The sequence below is a fragment of the Pyxicephalus adspersus genome, chromosome 1, assembly GCF_032062135.1.
Source record: "Pyxicephalus adspersus chromosome 1, UCB_Pads_2.0, whole genome shotgun sequence".
In the NCBI taxonomy this organism is placed as follows: Eukaryota; Metazoa; Chordata; class Amphibia; order Anura; family Pyxicephalidae; genus Pyxicephalus; species Pyxicephalus adspersus.
Genome location: NC_092858.1, coordinates 128,734,802 through 128,753,388, shown reverse-complemented (window position 1 = coordinate 128,753,388; position 18,587 = coordinate 128,734,802). Strand labels below are relative to the sequence as shown.

At 37.6% G+C, this 18,587-nt stretch overlaps 1 protein-coding gene and 2 long non-coding RNA genes across 8 annotated transcripts in view; 1 reads left to right on the top strand and 2 right to left on the bottom strand.

Moving 5' to 3' along the window:
• LOC140341448 (uncharacterized) overlaps window positions 1-18,587 on the top strand; it is a 70,687-nt gene that overhangs the window by 25,864 nt on the left and 26,236 nt on the right. For both annotated transcript variants that reach the window (XR_011922884.1, XR_011922882.1), the window contains exons 2-3: window positions 13,220-13,400; window positions 17,941-18,101. This is a non-coding gene — a long non-coding RNA (uncharacterized lncRNA). The remainder of the gene's footprint in view (window positions 1-13,219; window positions 13,401-17,940; window positions 18,102-18,587) is intronic.
• Window positions 4,086-13,295, bottom strand: LOC140341455 (uncharacterized). Its single transcript, XR_011922885.1, has 3 exons — window positions 13,192-13,295; window positions 8,476-8,611; window positions 4,086-4,899 (listed from the first exon to the last, which is right to left on the bottom strand). It is a non-coding gene; the product is annotated as an uncharacterized lncRNA (long non-coding RNA).
• Window positions 17,060-18,587, bottom strand: part of BCOR (BCL6 corepressor) — a 139,736-nt gene continuing 138,208 nt past the window's right edge. For all 5 annotated transcript variants that reach the window (XM_072427164.1, XM_072427194.1, XM_072427154.1 and 2 more), the window contains one exon: window positions 17,060-18,248. In XM_072427164.1, coding sequence (XP_072283265.1) covers window positions 17,957-18,248 — 292 coding nt within the window. In that variant the 3' untranslated portion in view covers window positions 17,060-17,956. The remainder of the gene's footprint in view (window positions 18,249-18,587) is intronic.

Genomic DNA, 18,587 nt, shown 5'->3' with positions numbered 1-18,587 from the left:
GGAGAAGCATCATTTAAATTCACATTGGCCACTTATTCCCTGAAGTTGAATTTATTTTCAATTTGATGTTGGCTTTATATTCTACAACTTTTGATCTGAAGCCAAATTGTTGAGCTGTCAGTTTTGATCATATAATCTGCGTCTTTTGATTAGAGTTCCCTAATTTTGGACTGCACAAGAGTAATGCTCTTAAAATCATCGATAATCTGAAGTGGGCAGTTTCTTGAGAATTGATGCTAATGCCTGAAATTCTCTGGAGAGGTATAAAAGAGATCCGTAAGAACCATCTGCCTAAAATTTTCTTTAGGCTCAAACTGTCTGCCATCTTTCTAACTTCTGGGTTGTTGAAGTGTTTTAGGATCAGTTTTTCCAGTGTTCATATGGAGCTTCTGGCATAGCAATGGATTCAGTCACAAATTCCTTACTTGTAAGATAACTAGGCAAGGCTGATGAAAGCATTCATAATTCTAATACCCATAGATTTCACTGACGGGAATCATGTCTGAATGCATATCCACCCTGCCTTTTTTTAATTGATGGAGAGTGTGAACGACCAATAAATTAGATTGATAATCTGTGCAGAACTTTTTAACCCTTCAAGCATTATTGTTCTAAAATTAAACCAAGCATTCTCCTTTCATAAAATAAAATACAGTTTACAGCCTAAAGCTGCGTACACACGTCCAATTTTTATCGTTGGAAATGAACGACGAACGAACGACCGACGTTCGTCGTTCGTTTACAAACGATAATAATTGGAAGTGTGTACGTAGCTTAATATAGGACCCTGATATAAACTGAAAAAATAACAGACAATCATAAAGTGACTGAAATATTCTTTTCTGCACTCTGTTAGGCAAAGTGACTCATCCCCTGGATCAGGCCTGAGACAGATGACTCTGTGAACTCATGTTGTACGATTGGATAAAAAAATGTTGAAGGCACTGCTAGAAGTCCAACACAGGGAGGACATCAGTGGGAATTGTAAATTTAGGAAATGGGCCAAGGCACTCAACAGTGGAAGGTGATAGAAGCAGAATCTAATGTGAAGACAAAAACTGCTAGGAAGAAAAAAAAAATGTTCATTTATTTGTCATCAATATGCCTCTTTTTTATTACTTAGCATTTAACCAGTATTATAATAACTTTTTGTCTTCCATAACATTTTTGTCTCTGAAAGAAAGCTTTTGGTAAATTGTATTAATGAGTACAAGACTATATACTCTTCAAAAGTGCTATATACTCTTCAAGACTACAAGACTATATACTCTTCAAGAGAGAGAGTTTTGCCTTTTAAAAGAAAATTATAACCATTTCGTGTCAATTTCTTTTTTCATGTTCATAGGGTTTTTTAAAGAAGTGTTATACCTTGTCTATATTAAATAGACATTGTAATTAATATTTATTACAAGGTGGCATTGGTGTGTCTCCAACTAGATTCTTCTTCTATATATATATATATATATATATATATATATATATATATATATATGTAAAAATAATCAGCTGGTTTGTTGGTCCCTGTAAACAACAGTTTTTTCAACAGAGCAGCTTAGAAAGGACAGGAAACTCAGAAAAGGTACGAAAAGTAACATCTTCTGACTAGAAATGTAATATAGGATACTGCTATTTTAGACTGGTATCACAACATAATAATTTAAAATATACTAGAAAACAAGGAAAATAATATGTAAGATCTATGAGCATATACATGATTAGAACATTGGGCCTCATCTAATAAAGCTCTCCAAGGCTGGAGAGGATACACTTTCATCAGTAAAGCTGGGTGATCCAGCAAACCTGGAATGGTTTGGGTCCAGGATTGAAAACATTTGCTAGCAAATAGCAAATCTATTCTAAGGTTGCTGGGTCACCCAGCTTCACTGATAAAAGTGTATCCTCTCCAACCTTGGAGAGCTTTAATAAATCTGGCACATCGTATGTATGAAGATCAGAATGAACCATGAATTAAAACAAATGCTGGATAAATGGTGAAGGCACAGAATGGAGAGGCCACTTGGGGAGAATAAATGTAAAAAAAAAAAACGCAAAAGAACAGTACAGTGAAAGATATGATGAGAGAATGAGAGAATGAAACATACGCTACCTGATAGATCTGAATGAAATCTTACTGTAAAGCAAGGTCAACAAAAAGACTGTAGAAATGGAAAAAAAATAATAAATGGTAAAAAAAATATTTAGATTCTTCTTACATTGGGCCTGATTTTTTAAAGCTCCCCAAGAGTGGAGAAGATAGACTCTCACCGGTGAACCTGCATGATTCAGCAAAACTGGATTGGATGTGGTCCATTCCAAGTTTACTGGGTCACACAGGATCTCCCATGATAGTCATTATCTTCTCCAGTCTTGGAAAGCTTTATCAATTCAGGCCCCTTGCTTGAGTATAAGCAGCGTATTTGGGTTTGTTTTAGTAAAACAACATTTTGCATTGAACAGAATACAGATTGGCACAGGGTCACCTGGGTTCAATCTCCTGTGAATCCCCGGGAAGGGATACAGAGGTACTAACAAGAATGAAATATGTAACTGTATCCATGCTGCAGAGCAGTTTGCAGAGCATTATATTCCCCGATGTGGCTGTGTACATTAGGAATACACAAATGCATGACTGTTAAGAAAGAAATAGTAAAGTGGGCAAATCACAATAATACAAATAAATCTATCAGTAACAACAGCAGCCTCATTTTCTACACAAATGGGCTGCAGCTGATATAATTTGGGGCTCCTATAATACTATTTCAGGAGGAGGCCTCTTCTTTCAAGAGCTGACATAACATCCTGTTTCCTAGCAACAAAACTCGAAATGACAGTGGAAATCTAACCTCAATCTCGTTAGCACTTCAATTAGATCAGGGAGTGCCCCCAAAGTACTAACAGACCATTTTTTGTCAGCTGGTGACTAGAGAATCCTTTTAAAAAATAGAAAAAAGTTTATGGCCGGCTGTTATTCTTTCATGGCCTTGATCTATGGTAGGATACATAGTGTGAATACAGCATTTCGGTATATTTAATATTTGGATAAAAAACATTATATCGACTTTGAAGAAAGATAGCGGCTTTATAATGATTGTCTGGGTTTTCTGTAGACTGTAAACCAAAATGGGCAATTAGCGTTTACCTGTTGTACATAGAATGGAAGACGTAGATAGATAGAATGGTAAAGGGTATGTCCATACAATACCCAAGTTTACCCCAGTGTCTTGCTGAGAAGAAAATATTACGTATATATTATGTACATTTGGGGAGGGACACAGGGGGACGGGCAGGAAGGACTGACAACTCCTTTATGAATTTTAGTCTAGCAGTGTCAGTGCTGGCAGCCCAAACCGGATGTTACAAGCAGATTAGATTTCTGGTTTATATACTGATATTTTTTCAGAATTTTAAAATAATAAAACATTACAAAACAAGTTCTGAATACCTAATTTGTTTGTATTTCCTAGACATACATAGGTGCATACGTAGATAAGATAATAGGTACATGTACATGCAAACATAAGAAGGAACCTAGAGGTCTGTGCTTTTTAACACAAATTTGCTGTTAGAGTTATCAATAACACTGATGAAGCAATATTAAAATGTGGGCGGTGACAAGGGGCATAAAAGAGATCAGCTTTTCCCTAAGACATTGAGATTTGCATGACTGTGTGTGCCAAGGTTTAAGGGATTTCTTAAGGCTGGTGAACATACTTAAAGTAAATGCAGGCATCTCTATGTGCCTTTGTTTTTTCATGATTATTATTATCAAGTATTTATATAGCATCAACATATTATCCAGATATTTACAAAGTCCATAGTCATGTCACTAGCTGTCCTTCAAAGGGGGCTCACAATCTAATGGGCTTGATTTATTAAAGCTCTCTAAGGCTTGAGAGGATACACTTTTATCAGTGAAGCTGGGTGATCCAGCAAACCTGGAATGGATTTCCTAAAAGTCATTTGCTATTTGTTAGCTAAATGTTTTCAATCCTAGACCAGATCCATTCCAGGTTTGCTGGATCACCCAGTTTCACTGATGAAAGTATATACTCTCTAGCCTAGGAGAACTTTTATAAATCAGGCCCAATGTGTCTACCATAGTCATATGTAATTACCACATTTTGGCCAATTTTTTGGGGAAGCCGGTTAACCTAACTGCATGTTTTGGTGTTATTATATTTAGTTTAAAGTAATGATAAATGCACTTTAAACTACTGTAATTCCCATTTGTATTGGTAAAGCTAGTTCAGCCATTTGTGAATGCAATCTTTTAACCAGTTTGGTGAAGGAGTGTGTTTGTCCTGTAGGTATTACTTGTTAGTAATAATAACTTAAAATCAGATGAAATGTTCTTAGAATACATAATTTAGGTAAGTCAAGGGACAAATATTTAGGGAATAGGCAGAAAAAGGCATCAAACAAACATACACCCAGGGCAAATTTATGATATTTAGAAGTAAAATTAATTGTCACACAATTCTGTTTACATCTGTAATGTACAGACCAGGGAATACCCTTCAGGAATGACCCAGAAACATGCCAGCCAGGTTGCACTACCTTTTGGTTCTCTTTCAGGCATTACCCCGCAGCACCTGTCAGAGGGCTTTTACAGTAGGTTCAGTAACTTTTCCCCTCCCCTGCCATAGGACGGGGCAGCTGAGAGCAGCAAGTGGATGGAGATATGATGGGAGGCTAGGCCCCACCCCATGATTGAGAGAAGAGGGGTGGGATATTTGAATGGTGTTAGCTTTTATCCTTCACTGCCCAGTGCTGAATTCTCCATATGGCCCACATAGACCCTCCAAAGTATCCCGTAGGTTTGTGGTCAGAAGAAAATAAGCCAGAGTTCAAACATGGAAGGTCAGTCAGCCAGGAGGATAATCCAAAGAAGTCAGAGAGCTTGTGGCAGAAAGAAAACAAGTCAGTGGTTATTGAGGCAGCATATAGAGAATGGTCAGACAAGTTGTCAACAGAAAATCAAGAATAAACGTGCACCTTAGCATATAGTAAACATATAGTTTCATAGGCAAGGTGACCTTGTCCTAGTGTAGCTTAAAGCAGGATCCAGGAAGGGTAGGGCAGGGTCAGAAAGCTGAGAGGGGGATCTCTGCCACTTGGGGGCAGCAAAGCACCGCTGCAGAGAACTTTTTTACCTGGAGGAATGCGGGTACATGTGCCCTCCTGGCCCACTGAAAAAGGAGAGGAGCAATTGCCACATGGAGTGGTGAGTACCTACCAGTGACATGGTAGATGTCCAGCTTAAAATCCCAATTCCAGCTTTCTTTTAAATAATACTTTTGCATTCTTATTCTTATTAAATTGAATGATTTTCAGCATCATCAAACCCATATGAGCCCAGGCAATTATGGAATGGGGCCTCATCTTATCACACAGACTGGAATCATACTCCATGATTCTTAAGCATGGAATGTGCTCCGATACCACACATTCTAGAAATGTTGCCAACAGTCCAACACTGGAAATGAAGAGACAGTACTTTTCATGCAGGTACATTGAATAAACTCAAGTAGGGTTTGTACAAAATTATTTTAATAATAAATATTCCAAATATTTAAAATTAGGTGCATAAGGCGGTATTGGGAGGAGGAGGAAAAGGTCTTCATCCTCTCCTACTCTCCTCCCTGTTTGTGTTTCCCAAGGGTCAGTTCTTGGACCGGTTCTCTTTTCTCTGTACACCTCCACTCTCGGTATTCTCATAACCTCCTTTGGCTTACAGTACCATCTGTATGCTGATAACACTCAAATCTATCTGTCCTCCCCTGACTTGTCTCCCTCAGTCCTGGATAAGGTCTCATGCTGTCTGTCGGCCATCTCCTCATGGATGTCTGACAGATTCCTGAAACTCAACCTGGATAAAACAGAACTCATCATCATCCCCCCCTCAAATTCCAAATCCCCCCCTGACATATATCTAACTGCTCCGCTCCTCTTCTGTTGCATCTCTTTACAGATCTCTACACTGGCTTCCATTTCACCTGAGAATCAAATTCAAGCTCCTGTGCTTTGCCTTCAAATCTCTTCACAGCTCTTGTCCCACTTACATTTCTGACCTGGTAAAAAAATACCCCCCCCCCAGCCGCTTTCTCCACTCCTCCATAACTAGTGTTGGTCAATTATCTCACTATTCAATTTGACAGCTTTTCAATCGAATAGTGAGATATTGTTCGCCTAATCAAATGCCAAATTCGAACATCATTGAAGCCCTTTACTAGTTGTATGTGTTCTTGGATAGAGTTTCTCTATCCAGGAACACATACTACAGGACTGCAACAGCCATCCGGATTGTTGTTGCTAGTAGTATCTGTTCTTATATAGAGTTTCTCTATCCAAGAACAGAGGGCACTAGATGTGATGAATGAGGAAACTTGTCCCCATTCAATCTCTAGTTCCTGGGGATCGCCTGCAGTCACAGCTGTGACCGCAAAGTTCCCGTGCTCATGTGACCGTGAGAACTGAACTGCAGATGAACTCTGCAGTTACACTACGATCTCCAGGGCACTACAGGCTAATTAACCTGTAATGCCCGGGGATCTCACACTCTTCTCAATGATTGCTGATTGCCGGCCCCCAAGTATCTCTTACTCTGTAACATACACAGTAATATGATACATTTGCTACATTTTTCTCGCAGTGAATAAAAGAAAAATGTAACAAATGTATCAGAATATTACTGTGCTGGAAAGTGTGTTACAGAGTAAGAGATATCATGTCATTGTAGCATAACCTGTAAAAAAAAATTAGTTAAATAAACACAAACATTCAATAAATTCATTTAACATTAATTTTTATTTTTTTTAGCACATTTTTTTTTATTAGAATTTTTGCCGTCAAATCTCGTCTTTTTGGGGTCTGGAATTCGAACAGCCATTTTCAGGTCAAATATAAGGACAACCCGAATTCGAACACACACGCTGGAATCAGGCCTTAATTGTAAACCTAGGAACAAAAATGTATCTATATATTCTTACCTGATGCTAAATAAGCTTTAATACAATGTACTGTAGAGTAGTTTATACTGAGAACTCACAGAAGAAACCTTGAAGTTGCTTTCTCACCAGCTTAGCCGACTTTTATCAGTAGGTCATTTGACTCATTATTATCACACACTACAGGTTAGCTAGAAGGACAGCGAAGCTAAAACTATTTAGAACCTCATATATCCAAAGCTTCAAAAAGTGATACAAACTTGACAAGGATTTAATCACTCCCTTCTATACCCAAAATTTAAAAAAAAAAATTGTTTTACACCACTCAGGTCTCCTAAATCTTCCCATTATCATCTTTGCATCAGTTTTTATTTTACTCAGCTATGTATCTAAATATTAATGAATAATATATATATAAATATATAGATAATATTTTTAGTTTCTGTTAAATTTGATGGACTTTTGTTTAGGAGCGCAGGTATTTTATTTTCTTTATCTTACATTGTATAATAACCTCTATGCTACTGGGTGAGTCTTTGCCTTGTCTTGGTGCTGATCCGATTTCTTGAACTTTGATTGTATTGCTATATCAATTTTTTATTTTTTTTTATTTTTTTTTTTTGTTTGAAACAAGTATTTTTTTATTTTTTTTAAGTGGCTGTTCTGATACTGACAGCTCCACTGGCATGATCCACTGTTGTCTGAAGCCAGTCCATAGCAATGATGTGTGGCTGACAGTTGAAAGCATGCATACAGACAGAAAGTAACTAAAAATAAAAAGGAGATCCAGACAACAATGCAGAAACATAGTTTGTGAAAACAAATTATGGCACTGCTATGATATAATGTACAGTGTCTGAAGGTATCATAAATGAACAATTCAGTAATGACTGAGCTTTCATAGACTTGAATAATCCTGCTGGCATAAAACAATGAAAGCAATGGTGTGCAGCCACACACCATAACAATGCAAGCAGCTCAATTGTTTGGCTATAAGAGAAAAGGATGCTGGTTGTTTCTCATAATAACATCCTGAAAATGAACTACAGTCATACTCAAAATATGATCCCATGCAATGTGGACGCAACGGTTCAGATTCATACAAAGCAAAGAAAAGAAAACAAGAACAAAGTTGGAATTTCAACCTATAAAGACCAATCAGATTTTCTGAAATGTTCCAGAAAATGAAAGGTGAAACCTAATAGGTGGCTGCGGGGAATATTTCTAGTCTGGTTCCTATTTTGTTGAATCAGTTAAATCAGCCACACATGATGATTTTTATCAGAGTTATATCAGGGAAAATGTTTTGTGTTAAATACTTGAGTTCCTGGGCCTTTTCCCTTCTTCCTTTTAATGGATGACTATAGGCAACGACATAATACCTTTTTTTCTAATTTGTAGTCTTATATGAAATATAATAAGGATAGCAAAAAAAGGGGGTTTAGTGGCTGTAAATATAATTGTGTATTCTTAGTGGTCAAACATACATCATTATATGCAATAAATATATAAAAAAAATAGTCCATACCCCTTTATACCATCATGGCGTCAGGACTTCCATCCCACACAAGATACAACTACTTAAGGTATACCCATATTAGTCTTTTTCACCCGACGCATTTCGCATTGCTTGGCTTCTTCAGGGGTGTATTTGAAACATAGATCTGTGTGGAGGAATTAGGAACAATTGTTAAAGATTAGTATCTGTTGAAAATGTGTGCTTCATCAAGATAGTAATGGATCAAATATATACAATTATATGCAGATAATGTGATTGTCATTCTATAATCTATATATATAGTCTATACACAGCATCTTGGTCTAGGTATTCCAATAGATACATTTTCACATTATACATAATATACATACATATACATATGTTGGAAAATATATCAGAGCACAGATAGGAAATAGGAAATATTAGTAGTAATGGGAGAATGAATGTGACGTTGGTAGGAGATCAGGAATAGTTTCCTGTTTGACCTATGTGTGCTCTAAGAGGCCTGAGCTTTGATCAGCAATAAATGTTTCCTTTTTTACAATATACCTCACCAGCCACAATGCACATATTTTTGTTGCTGCTTTTGGCTGATAAATGTACCTTTCGTTACATCTTAATTGTAATCCCAAGGAAACATATCAGCTCACAGAATAAAGAATTCTTTTCGTGCAATATTTATCAGTTAAATTAAAATGCAGTATCATAGTGCAGAGTTATCCAACAGAAGCTTAATTAAGAAAAATAAATGAAAAAAAGCATTGCACTATATAATGTGTTTCAGTGCACCATGGCAGCAAAACTGGTGGATTGTACTTCTTCAGGATCAGGCAATCATAAATCAGGAATCTACTAAGTTTCTTTAGAGAAATGCAGAATTTTACATGATAATATGATGGCATTCAATGGAATAAAACCCTGCTACTTTTCATAAACGATATGTGCCATTCTGATTACATGGCACTGTAACTCAGTGCACAGATTACCACAATAAATAATTGAGAATAAATATGTAAGGTGCACATGCCCCAGCTCACAGTCGCTTTGCCCCTTTAGTAGCCCCTCCCCCATTTCCCCAATGCGTCCTGTTTTTGATGCAGCCGTACTGCTTTTAAGGCTACTGTCATTGCCTACCAGATTCGTTCCTCTAGCTGTGCATCCCATATTTGCCACTTCCTTATCCTGTACAGTGTGTTGTGCATTTCATAAACCCCGCTACCTTATGGTGTACACTGGGCTGTGTGTTTCCTATTCGTTACAAACATATTCTCCTTACTAAAAAATGTATAATATAATGCTCACTCAAAGACACTTTTAGTTATGTCACTAGTTGGGGCCAGGTCAGGCCTCTATGCTATTCCAGTGACTAGATATTGAAAAGGACCTAAAGGAGACAATGTAATATGTAGACTGATATTGTTACTTGATTTAATCCTTTTAATAGATCCAGAAAAAACATGTAGAAAAGTCAGATAAAATGTTGCTTATCTCCATATATGTTCTAATTATTCAGAATGTACTGAAGCCAAAGTATCACTATGAGAGCCAGGATGCAAGCATTTCCAGATGGATTGCATCAATGACAACTCCTATATTTCTGTCATGACAGATTTCCTGCAATGATCCATCTTTTATTCCTGTTTAAAAAAGTGCTAAGGTGCAGATTACTATTTTTATTATTATTAATATTATTATTATTATTATTATTAATATTTTTAATAATAATAATATCAGTAGTATTTATATAGCGCCAACACATTGTAAAGCGCTGTACATTAAATAGGGGTAGAAAATGACAGACAGATACAGACAGTGTCACAGGAGGAGGAGAGAACCCTGCCCAGAAAAGCTTACAATTTAGGAGGTGGGGGAGGTAACACACAATAGGGGGGTAATATGGATTGGTGAGTGAATGGTAAGGGTTTAAGAGACAGAAAAAGGCAGGGTAGGCAAGTTTTAAGAGATGAGTTTTAAGAACTCTTTAAAATGTGTAGAAAGTAGGAACAAGCCAAATTGGACAAGGAAGAGAGATGCAGAGAGTGGGTGCAGGTCTAGAAAAGTTTTGGAGCCATGCGTGTGATGAAGTTATGTGTGAGGAAGTCATTAGTAGGTTGCTGGAGGAGTGAAGAGAGCGGTTGGGGAAGTATTTTTTTCCAGGTCAGAAAGTTAGGTGGGACAAGAGTTGTGGAGGGATTTGAAGGCAAAGGACAGAAGCTTAAATTTGATTCTGAAGTGGACAACAGTGGAGAAAATTACAAAGAGATGCAGCAGAAGAGGCATCCATGAGGAGATGGCTGACAGGCAGCATGAGACCTTATCCAGGACTGAGGGGGACAGGTCAGGGGTGGACAGATAAATTTGAGTGTCATCAGCAAACAGATGGTACTGTAAGCCAAAGGAGGATATGAGACTACCCAGAGAGTAGGTGTACAGAGAAAAGAGAACCGGTCCAAGGACTGACCCTTAGGGAACATCAACAGGGAGGAGAGTGGGTGAGGAGGAGTTACCATTGAAAGAAACTTGAAAGGAATGGTCAGACAGATAGGAAGCAAACCAAGAGAGAGCAGAGTCACTGATACCAATGGAAATCATTAATCAGATTAGAAGGTGGTGATCAAAGCTGTCAAAACCAGAGGAAAGGTTTAGGCGATAGAGGATAGAAAAGTAGTATTACTACAGCCTTTGAGAAGTAGACTGCACAGAGCACTCCAGAATCAGAATTCAGGCCATCAGGGGGAACCTAAACAGGTCATATTTTCTCTGCATAATACTTCTTTTTAACATTGCCCTCTTGCCAAGTTGCAGCAGAAAATTTGATGAAAAAGTTAGATGTTTCTGAGAATGTCAAATTTTGTGAAAAAAAAATTGCTGAACAGATCATTAGGTCATTCAACATTTCCAGGGACCTAGTCAACAAGGGATGCTACCCCCTCCTAGGTGATATTTTAGGTGCTGTTTTATGCAGTGTTTTAGTAAAGGGGTGAGGGGCTACACTTAAAAAATTAACCTTGCTATTTAGGTGCAGGGTTGACTGTATTGTGGAACACTGATTTGCACAACTGCAGGAAGCAGCAATATACTTTGCTGGTGAGCTTGATTTTGTAAATTGGTAAAGTGGGTATATCATAAATAGACGAGGAAGTCATGGAAAATGTGCTTCACTGGTGATGGAGGGCAGTGCTGCCTTTGATTCTATTATTAGTTCATTTCTTCCTTCCTGTTTTAAATGTGCTGTAACAGTAACCATTTGTAAGTACCGCTATAGGTCAGGTGTCATTCACTCAGGGATTCAGGCTGCATAAACAGCCCAATCTTGACATCAAGAGTTTGCAGGCTATACAACTTAATAAACCAGGGTGTTATTTATAGTAATTGGCAAGGAAGGTATACATTGAAGGCATGTAGCTCATTTTCTGAGTTCTCTGCTGCATTCTGATAATGTGCTTTTTCCCATGCCTGGCACCTTTTGTTGTATGATAGGTATGATCAGAGTCCCAAGGACTGTGAACTATACCTACCTTGTGGGCATGAATCAGGAAGAAGAAAATAATGTTTTCCTGGGTCTAGTTTAAACTGAACTATATTATATAGTAAAAGTTTCCTTTCATAAGTAGAAGTGACGTTTTATTACATTTTGGTGAACACGTAGTGATTTTTTTAATATATTAGACACTTTTGATTGGAAAAAACATTTATTGAAAACCAGGGTATTCTTTACCTTTGATTGAAAAAATGATTCGGAATCTCTGTTATCAGAAATGGCCATTCCTTGCCCATTCACATCCCCCCTAACCAGCTGCCATTTGTTATAGAACAGCCATGCAGGCCCTACCTGACATTATAGTTAACACAAGGGAGTGCATCCATTGCCTGCTAGTTATTAGGGAATGCTATTTGCTGGTTTAGATTAGCCTGTTAGAGCAGGGAGTTTGTGACACTTGATTGGGATAGTTGCTTAGTACACAGTGGTTAGGCCAGTTACATGATCAATATTAAGGTGATATTCATTGTTCTGCATCCATTGTTCTGTAGTATATAGAGTACAGCAGACAGGACTATGTAGTGTATATTGCACAGTGGTCAGGACTATGTAGTATTTAGAGTACAGCGGTCAGGACTAGGTAGTGTATAGTACACAGCGGTCAGGGCTATGTAGTATATAGAGTACAGCGGACAGGACTATGTAGTATATAGAGTACAGCAGTCAGGACTATGTAGTATATAGAGTACAGCCGTCAGGACTATGTAGTGTAGTGTGCACAGTGGTCAGGACTATGTAGTTTTAAAGAGCAGCAGTCAGGACTATGTTGCTGACAGTGATGCCTGTGCTTCCCTAAATATTGACAGTTAATACAACACTCACTATGCTACATCTTTACAGGGACTTATACCCTGAACCTTTTAATAATATGTCTCAACCCTGCAGTGAAATAAAGTATTGAGCTGGCAAGCTATTTATGCCCTTAAATTCCATGCCCATCACAAGGTCACACACCATTGTTATCACCCTCTTCTGCCTCCAATGGGAAGCTGATTGGTAAACGTCAGCATTACCCAACCCAAATCTTTGTCCATGACTCACACAAAACTGTAGACTTCCTTATAAAAATGCACATGGTGTGCTGAATTACAAAGCAATTATAAATTGAATGCTGAAATATAAAATTGATGTCAAACAGCTGTGGTGTTACAGCTATGGTTCGCTCTTTGTCTATATGATAATTTCATCTCTTGCTCATAACGTACCTTTATGTCATCTCTTTATCATTTGCAGTGTGCAATGCAGAATCAATGTGATGCATACCTTTCTCGGCGGGGAAAGGTAGGACGCTGTTGTACTGGCGTGTCTTCAGAAGGGATTAACTGCTGTGTCTGGGCTCTTTCAGATTTCTACTCTAAGACAGCAAGAGGATTAAAAAGGAAACATTTTTGTGCATGTGTCTTTGAAAAATACGGTAATGCCCTTTATTATAATCTACATGACTGCTACTACCTGGAATAATGTTGTGATGAGTAGCTCCTACCTATACGTATACTAGATAACACTATGTGTTGGTTTACTATTTTTGTATTTTCTAAAATAGTTATTGTGAACATAAAAAGTGCAAATTATCTCCCTATTTATTAAAATTTGGGACCCTCTATAGAAATATTCTAGCTAATATTTGCATAAAAATGCTCACTTTTCTTGGTGCTTCTCCATATCTTGTAACGCATTTTGCTTAGTGTTTTGGATAACACAACCAACAAACGGCTGACTTCTGGCCCTTCATCTCACTTTAATATGATTTACCAGTGGTTGGTGGGTGTGAATAGTTGGTAACATATCGGTTGGTTATTTGGTTACCATCATGCACTTAAGGGAACACTCCTTAACAATTGCCAGACAACGGAAATAGTCCCCAACATTTAGGATAATTTTAGACCTGAAGTTGATCATAGCAGTCTTTTGCCAGCCTAACCATGCTCCTAACCAGTTCTGTATAACTAAATGGGAGCAGCTAAGAAACTCTATGCAGGCAGTTGCTGTTGCAATGAGATTGTGGTGGATTGGAACTGCAGATACTGAATGTAACATGTTGCTTCTGGCCTTCCTTGAGTGACTATCCATTGACTTGAATGCAACCGCCTTCAACAGCAGCTACAATGTGTATTTCCTTTTATTCATCAATGTTCTGAACACTGACCTGCAGCAAACTTCAACCTCAAACACACTTAACTTTATGACTGTGAATAAAGTTGAACTGCGCTTGACGCAACAATCACAGATTTAAAACATTCAATATTGAAAAGAGATGTCTGAACAGCAAGCCTGAAAGGGGTTTATGCTAATTTCAGATGCTCAGTTATGCTCAATCGAATGGGAGCAGTTGTATTTTGCATTTTGTGCATGTGTTTGCACGCATTTACGCTATGATTGTGGTAGTTTGCAGTGCAATTACTGGATGTAACGTACCTTCTGGCCTCTTTGCTCAGCTAGCTGCTTTCAATTAGTGTTGAATGGGAACACTTACCAACTGCAAGGAGCAGCAGGTAAATGCAGTTGTAAGTGGTTGCTGCTGGAGGATTGCAGATGACCCAATATTCTTTGAATGGAGTTGAACCACAACCACACTCAACCATATGAAACACTACAATTTATTAGAAAAAGCTTTCTGGGATGCATTAACAGCTGAATAAGAGCACCCAGAAGGCTAACTGTGCAGTTTTAGAGTACTCCTTTGAATATATCCTAACCATGACAACTGGCTTAGTTGTGTAAACTACAGGGTGAAGCTTTCCCAGGTGACAATGGGAACCCTTTGAAAAGTCTAAATGCCCTGTAAGACAAATTATATTTTTAATATATGGAATGTAGGATTCACTGTTTTACACCTTCTAACACTTTTTGTTTAAAGCAAACTTGTCAGATCTCCTAAAAGCTACTACAGCAGCTTGTGTCTCCTACCTATTTTTTAGTGTTGCAGCCCCTCATGGCTCCTTGGATGCCCCCATCACCTGCTTTATACTGTGGCTCCATCCTCTGGTCTCTTGTGTCACTGCTGGGTGTTTAATGATGTTGTGGTCACAGCATGGCGGGGTCATCTTGGCAGGGATAGTTTAAACACAGAAATAACATAGGTAAAATTAACACATAGTCTTCACCTATCCTAAAATATAAATTTTAATTCATCAGTTGTATATAAACAGAAATTGGAGAGCACGGGCACCCAATCACAACACTGTTTTGTGGTAATGCACAATTATGCACATTTGTTCGTTGCAGTGGCATGAATTGTGGAAAGCAGCACAAGAAGGTGATTTTTGATGATTATGATTTTTGGTTCATTGTGGTTCCTTAAGTAGCCCATCCAATAATTCTTATGCATTAAATGCACAATGGGCTACCTTAAAGGTGAATGCAAGCAGTACCCAAAATTGAACAGGTAATACCTCTTGCAGTACATGTACAGTGGAGCTCAGGCTCGAACTAGCAGCCACAGAGTCAGAATGAGCATGCTGGTTGGAGGAAAGTGCTGGTTGTACTCCTCCACAGTACATTTGCAAGAAGCACCTGAGAGTGTTTGTTAACCGCAGCATACAATAATTCAGTTTACTGCTTTTAAGGACAGGGCTATGCTGTGTGGCAGGTGTATGTAAATCTTAGAACTGAATGGACAGAAACAGAAATCCAATGGCATGTTTATCAGCTCCCATTAATACATTTTATCTGTGTCATTAGCTTTTTGCATGCAGTTCAGTTTAAGGTTGTGGCTACACTGGTGATTAAATTGCTTTGCCTTGAGAGATTTAACTGCTTGTTTGTAGTCACATCATTTGCTGCACACTAAAATCAATGTGATGATAATGAGATTTTTGCTCATAAGCATTTTAATGCCATCCCTAGATTTGTGTGTTACAGTAAGGCATGCACAGTTCTGCAGTGGTGTTTACGTTAAATGGCACCCAAACGCATGGTTACAGTAGTGGGAAACAATAATGCTCCTTAATAGATAGTGATTATTTAAGGAGAATTTATTAATTGCTTAACAGATGGAACAAGATCTAATTTGTCGCGGGGAAGGTGAATGCTATCGATATGACCCCCTTTGGCAGCGTTAGAGGGATTCACTTTCTAAACCCTTTGGATAGATTTACTGGACCTGATTTAATAAAGCTCTCCAAGGCCGTAGAGGATACATCAGTGAAGCTGGGTATTCCAGCAAACCTGGAATGAATGTCTTCAAAGTCATTTGTTAGCAAATGTTTTTATTTCCTGATCAGTTCCCTTACAGGTTTGCTGGATTACCCAGCTTCACTGATGTATCCTCTACAGCCTTGGAGAGCTTTAATAAATCAGGCCCACTGAAAGGAGAAGAAGCTCCCCACCTAGCTAACTGTATAGTTAATTGGTTTTTACACTGAACTCCTGATTATGTGCTGGAAAAAAAAACAATTCTTGTTTTGTTTTTTAATTTTTCTTGCACATGATTAGGCATTTATAGTGTACTTTACTTTTATTTTACTTTTTAATAATGACCATCCCCTGCATTTGATTTTTCTCATGATTTGTGAAAATAACATTTACACTGTAGTTAACCCAGAATTTTGGTTTCCTACTCTGATGAAAATATAAGGAGACCCCTCATACTCCATACAGGTAAAAAGTGATATTTCTAGGTGCTGTAAAGTACTCCTGAATCCCTTGTGATGTCATGACAATGGGAAAAAGGTAAAGGGTAGATGCTCAAGCATTCATAATCTCCCCTGAAAGTTCTGAAAAGTACCAAAATATACCTCCAGTAATCCCCTGCACAACTGAAGTTAGGGAGATGAAGGGGGTATCTATTGACACTGCTATCATTCTCTCCTCCTGAAATCCTTTCAGAGGAAGTAAGCACAGGAATAGTTTCACCACTGTGCTTTTTATCTTAAATTGTCCAGTTACAAGCTAGTTGACTAGGATGTACTGCTCAAGTACAGTATTAAAAATCTAGCTGTGCCTGGATCAGAGGACTGCTTGAAAAGCATTACAAATCTTTTCCTATCCATACCAATGTTTTAATAAAGGGGAATCAACAGTGTATTTAGCCCTGTCCGCTTTATACAAACCTGAAAAACTCCATGAATACACTTTCCATTTACCAAATGGTTTTATTGCCTTTTTAAGAAAAAGTCTTGTAAAATATAAATACAAAGGCAGGTGGTTTACTTACAAAGTTTAAACACAGATCTCAAAACATTGCACACACATTTCAAGAAATGATTCAGTCTATGTACAGTTTATCTGGACCGCAACACTTTATAATACAGTCTTCATATTTTACATGAGAAAACAAAAATAGCTCAGAGTCTTCTTTTGTTTAAATTAGAGCATAAAACATTTCAACGTATGTATATATTTATATATGTATAGAGGCGTGTGCACACATATATATAAATGCATACGTATATATACACACATATATGCACACACTCAATATAAGTGTGAAAACTAACATTTCCAAGATCTTAAATTAGAATACAAAAATTCAAACAAATCTCTATGGATAATATATATATATATATATATACACATATATATATTTAGAATTTTGTTTATATTACAAAACATTGGATCATATCCAACATCGCTTACCAAAAAACAGGTAAATTCTGTAAACATAAAAAAATGTCATGAAGTGCTAACTCCGTCTTACAATCCACATGACTTTCGAGTACAAATTATAAAGTATCTTTCGTGCCTTCAGTGCTTTGTAAGAGTCAAAGTATTGATCAAAAAAAAAAGATATTAAAATAAAGAGTTACAAGCAAAAACAAAATTTAGATTTTCCAAAGCAAATGTGCACTGAACCTTTCAGGACAATAGAAATTTATTTAGAGCTTCTGGGAAAAAAAAAAGTCCAATATAGGCGAATATATAATAATCTTTTTGTACACTTTTTTATAGAATAGTGTTCTCTCTCTATAGCACATATTCACAAAATAAGCGTTCGTTTTATATTACACTGTTAGGTAAGGGCCTGGCTTCTTAACAGCTGGCATAAGACGTGTCTCCTTCAGGATCCAAGCACTCAATGGACGATCCAAGTAATGTTTGCAGTTCACTCGTAAATTCCACCAACTCGAGCAGTTCTTTGCTGTCTGGACTGAAGCCGTCAAGATCGTCTGGAGAGGTAAAGAGCTGGCTTAAAGATACTTGCTTGTAGAATTCAGCTTCAGTAATGCTAACTACTTCGAGGTGAGGGTACTCGCTTCTGAATGATTCTGCGGACGTATTTAAACGCTTGGCCACATCTGACAGAAGCAACCAATTTCTGGGCCTATAAAAAAAATAAAAAATTGATATTACTATGGATGTAACTTTATCTGTATTCTTAGGTTAATTTTATAATTATTATGGATAAACCTCAAAAGAAGCCTTTTCTCTAAAACATGCACACAATTAAAATTAAAAAGATATTTAAGTATTCAGTCTAACACATTTAGTCAGAGTAAGCAGTCGAGTTAGCCGTCACCTGAAATCTGACTAGAGGCAGTGTGTAGGCAAGCAGTTGGCAGGCCAGTATCAGACCTCTGACTTTTTGTTAATGGGGAAAAGACCAGCATCTATTAGACATCATGTGACCGACAACATCCTGTAAATGGGAAAAGGGCTGTAT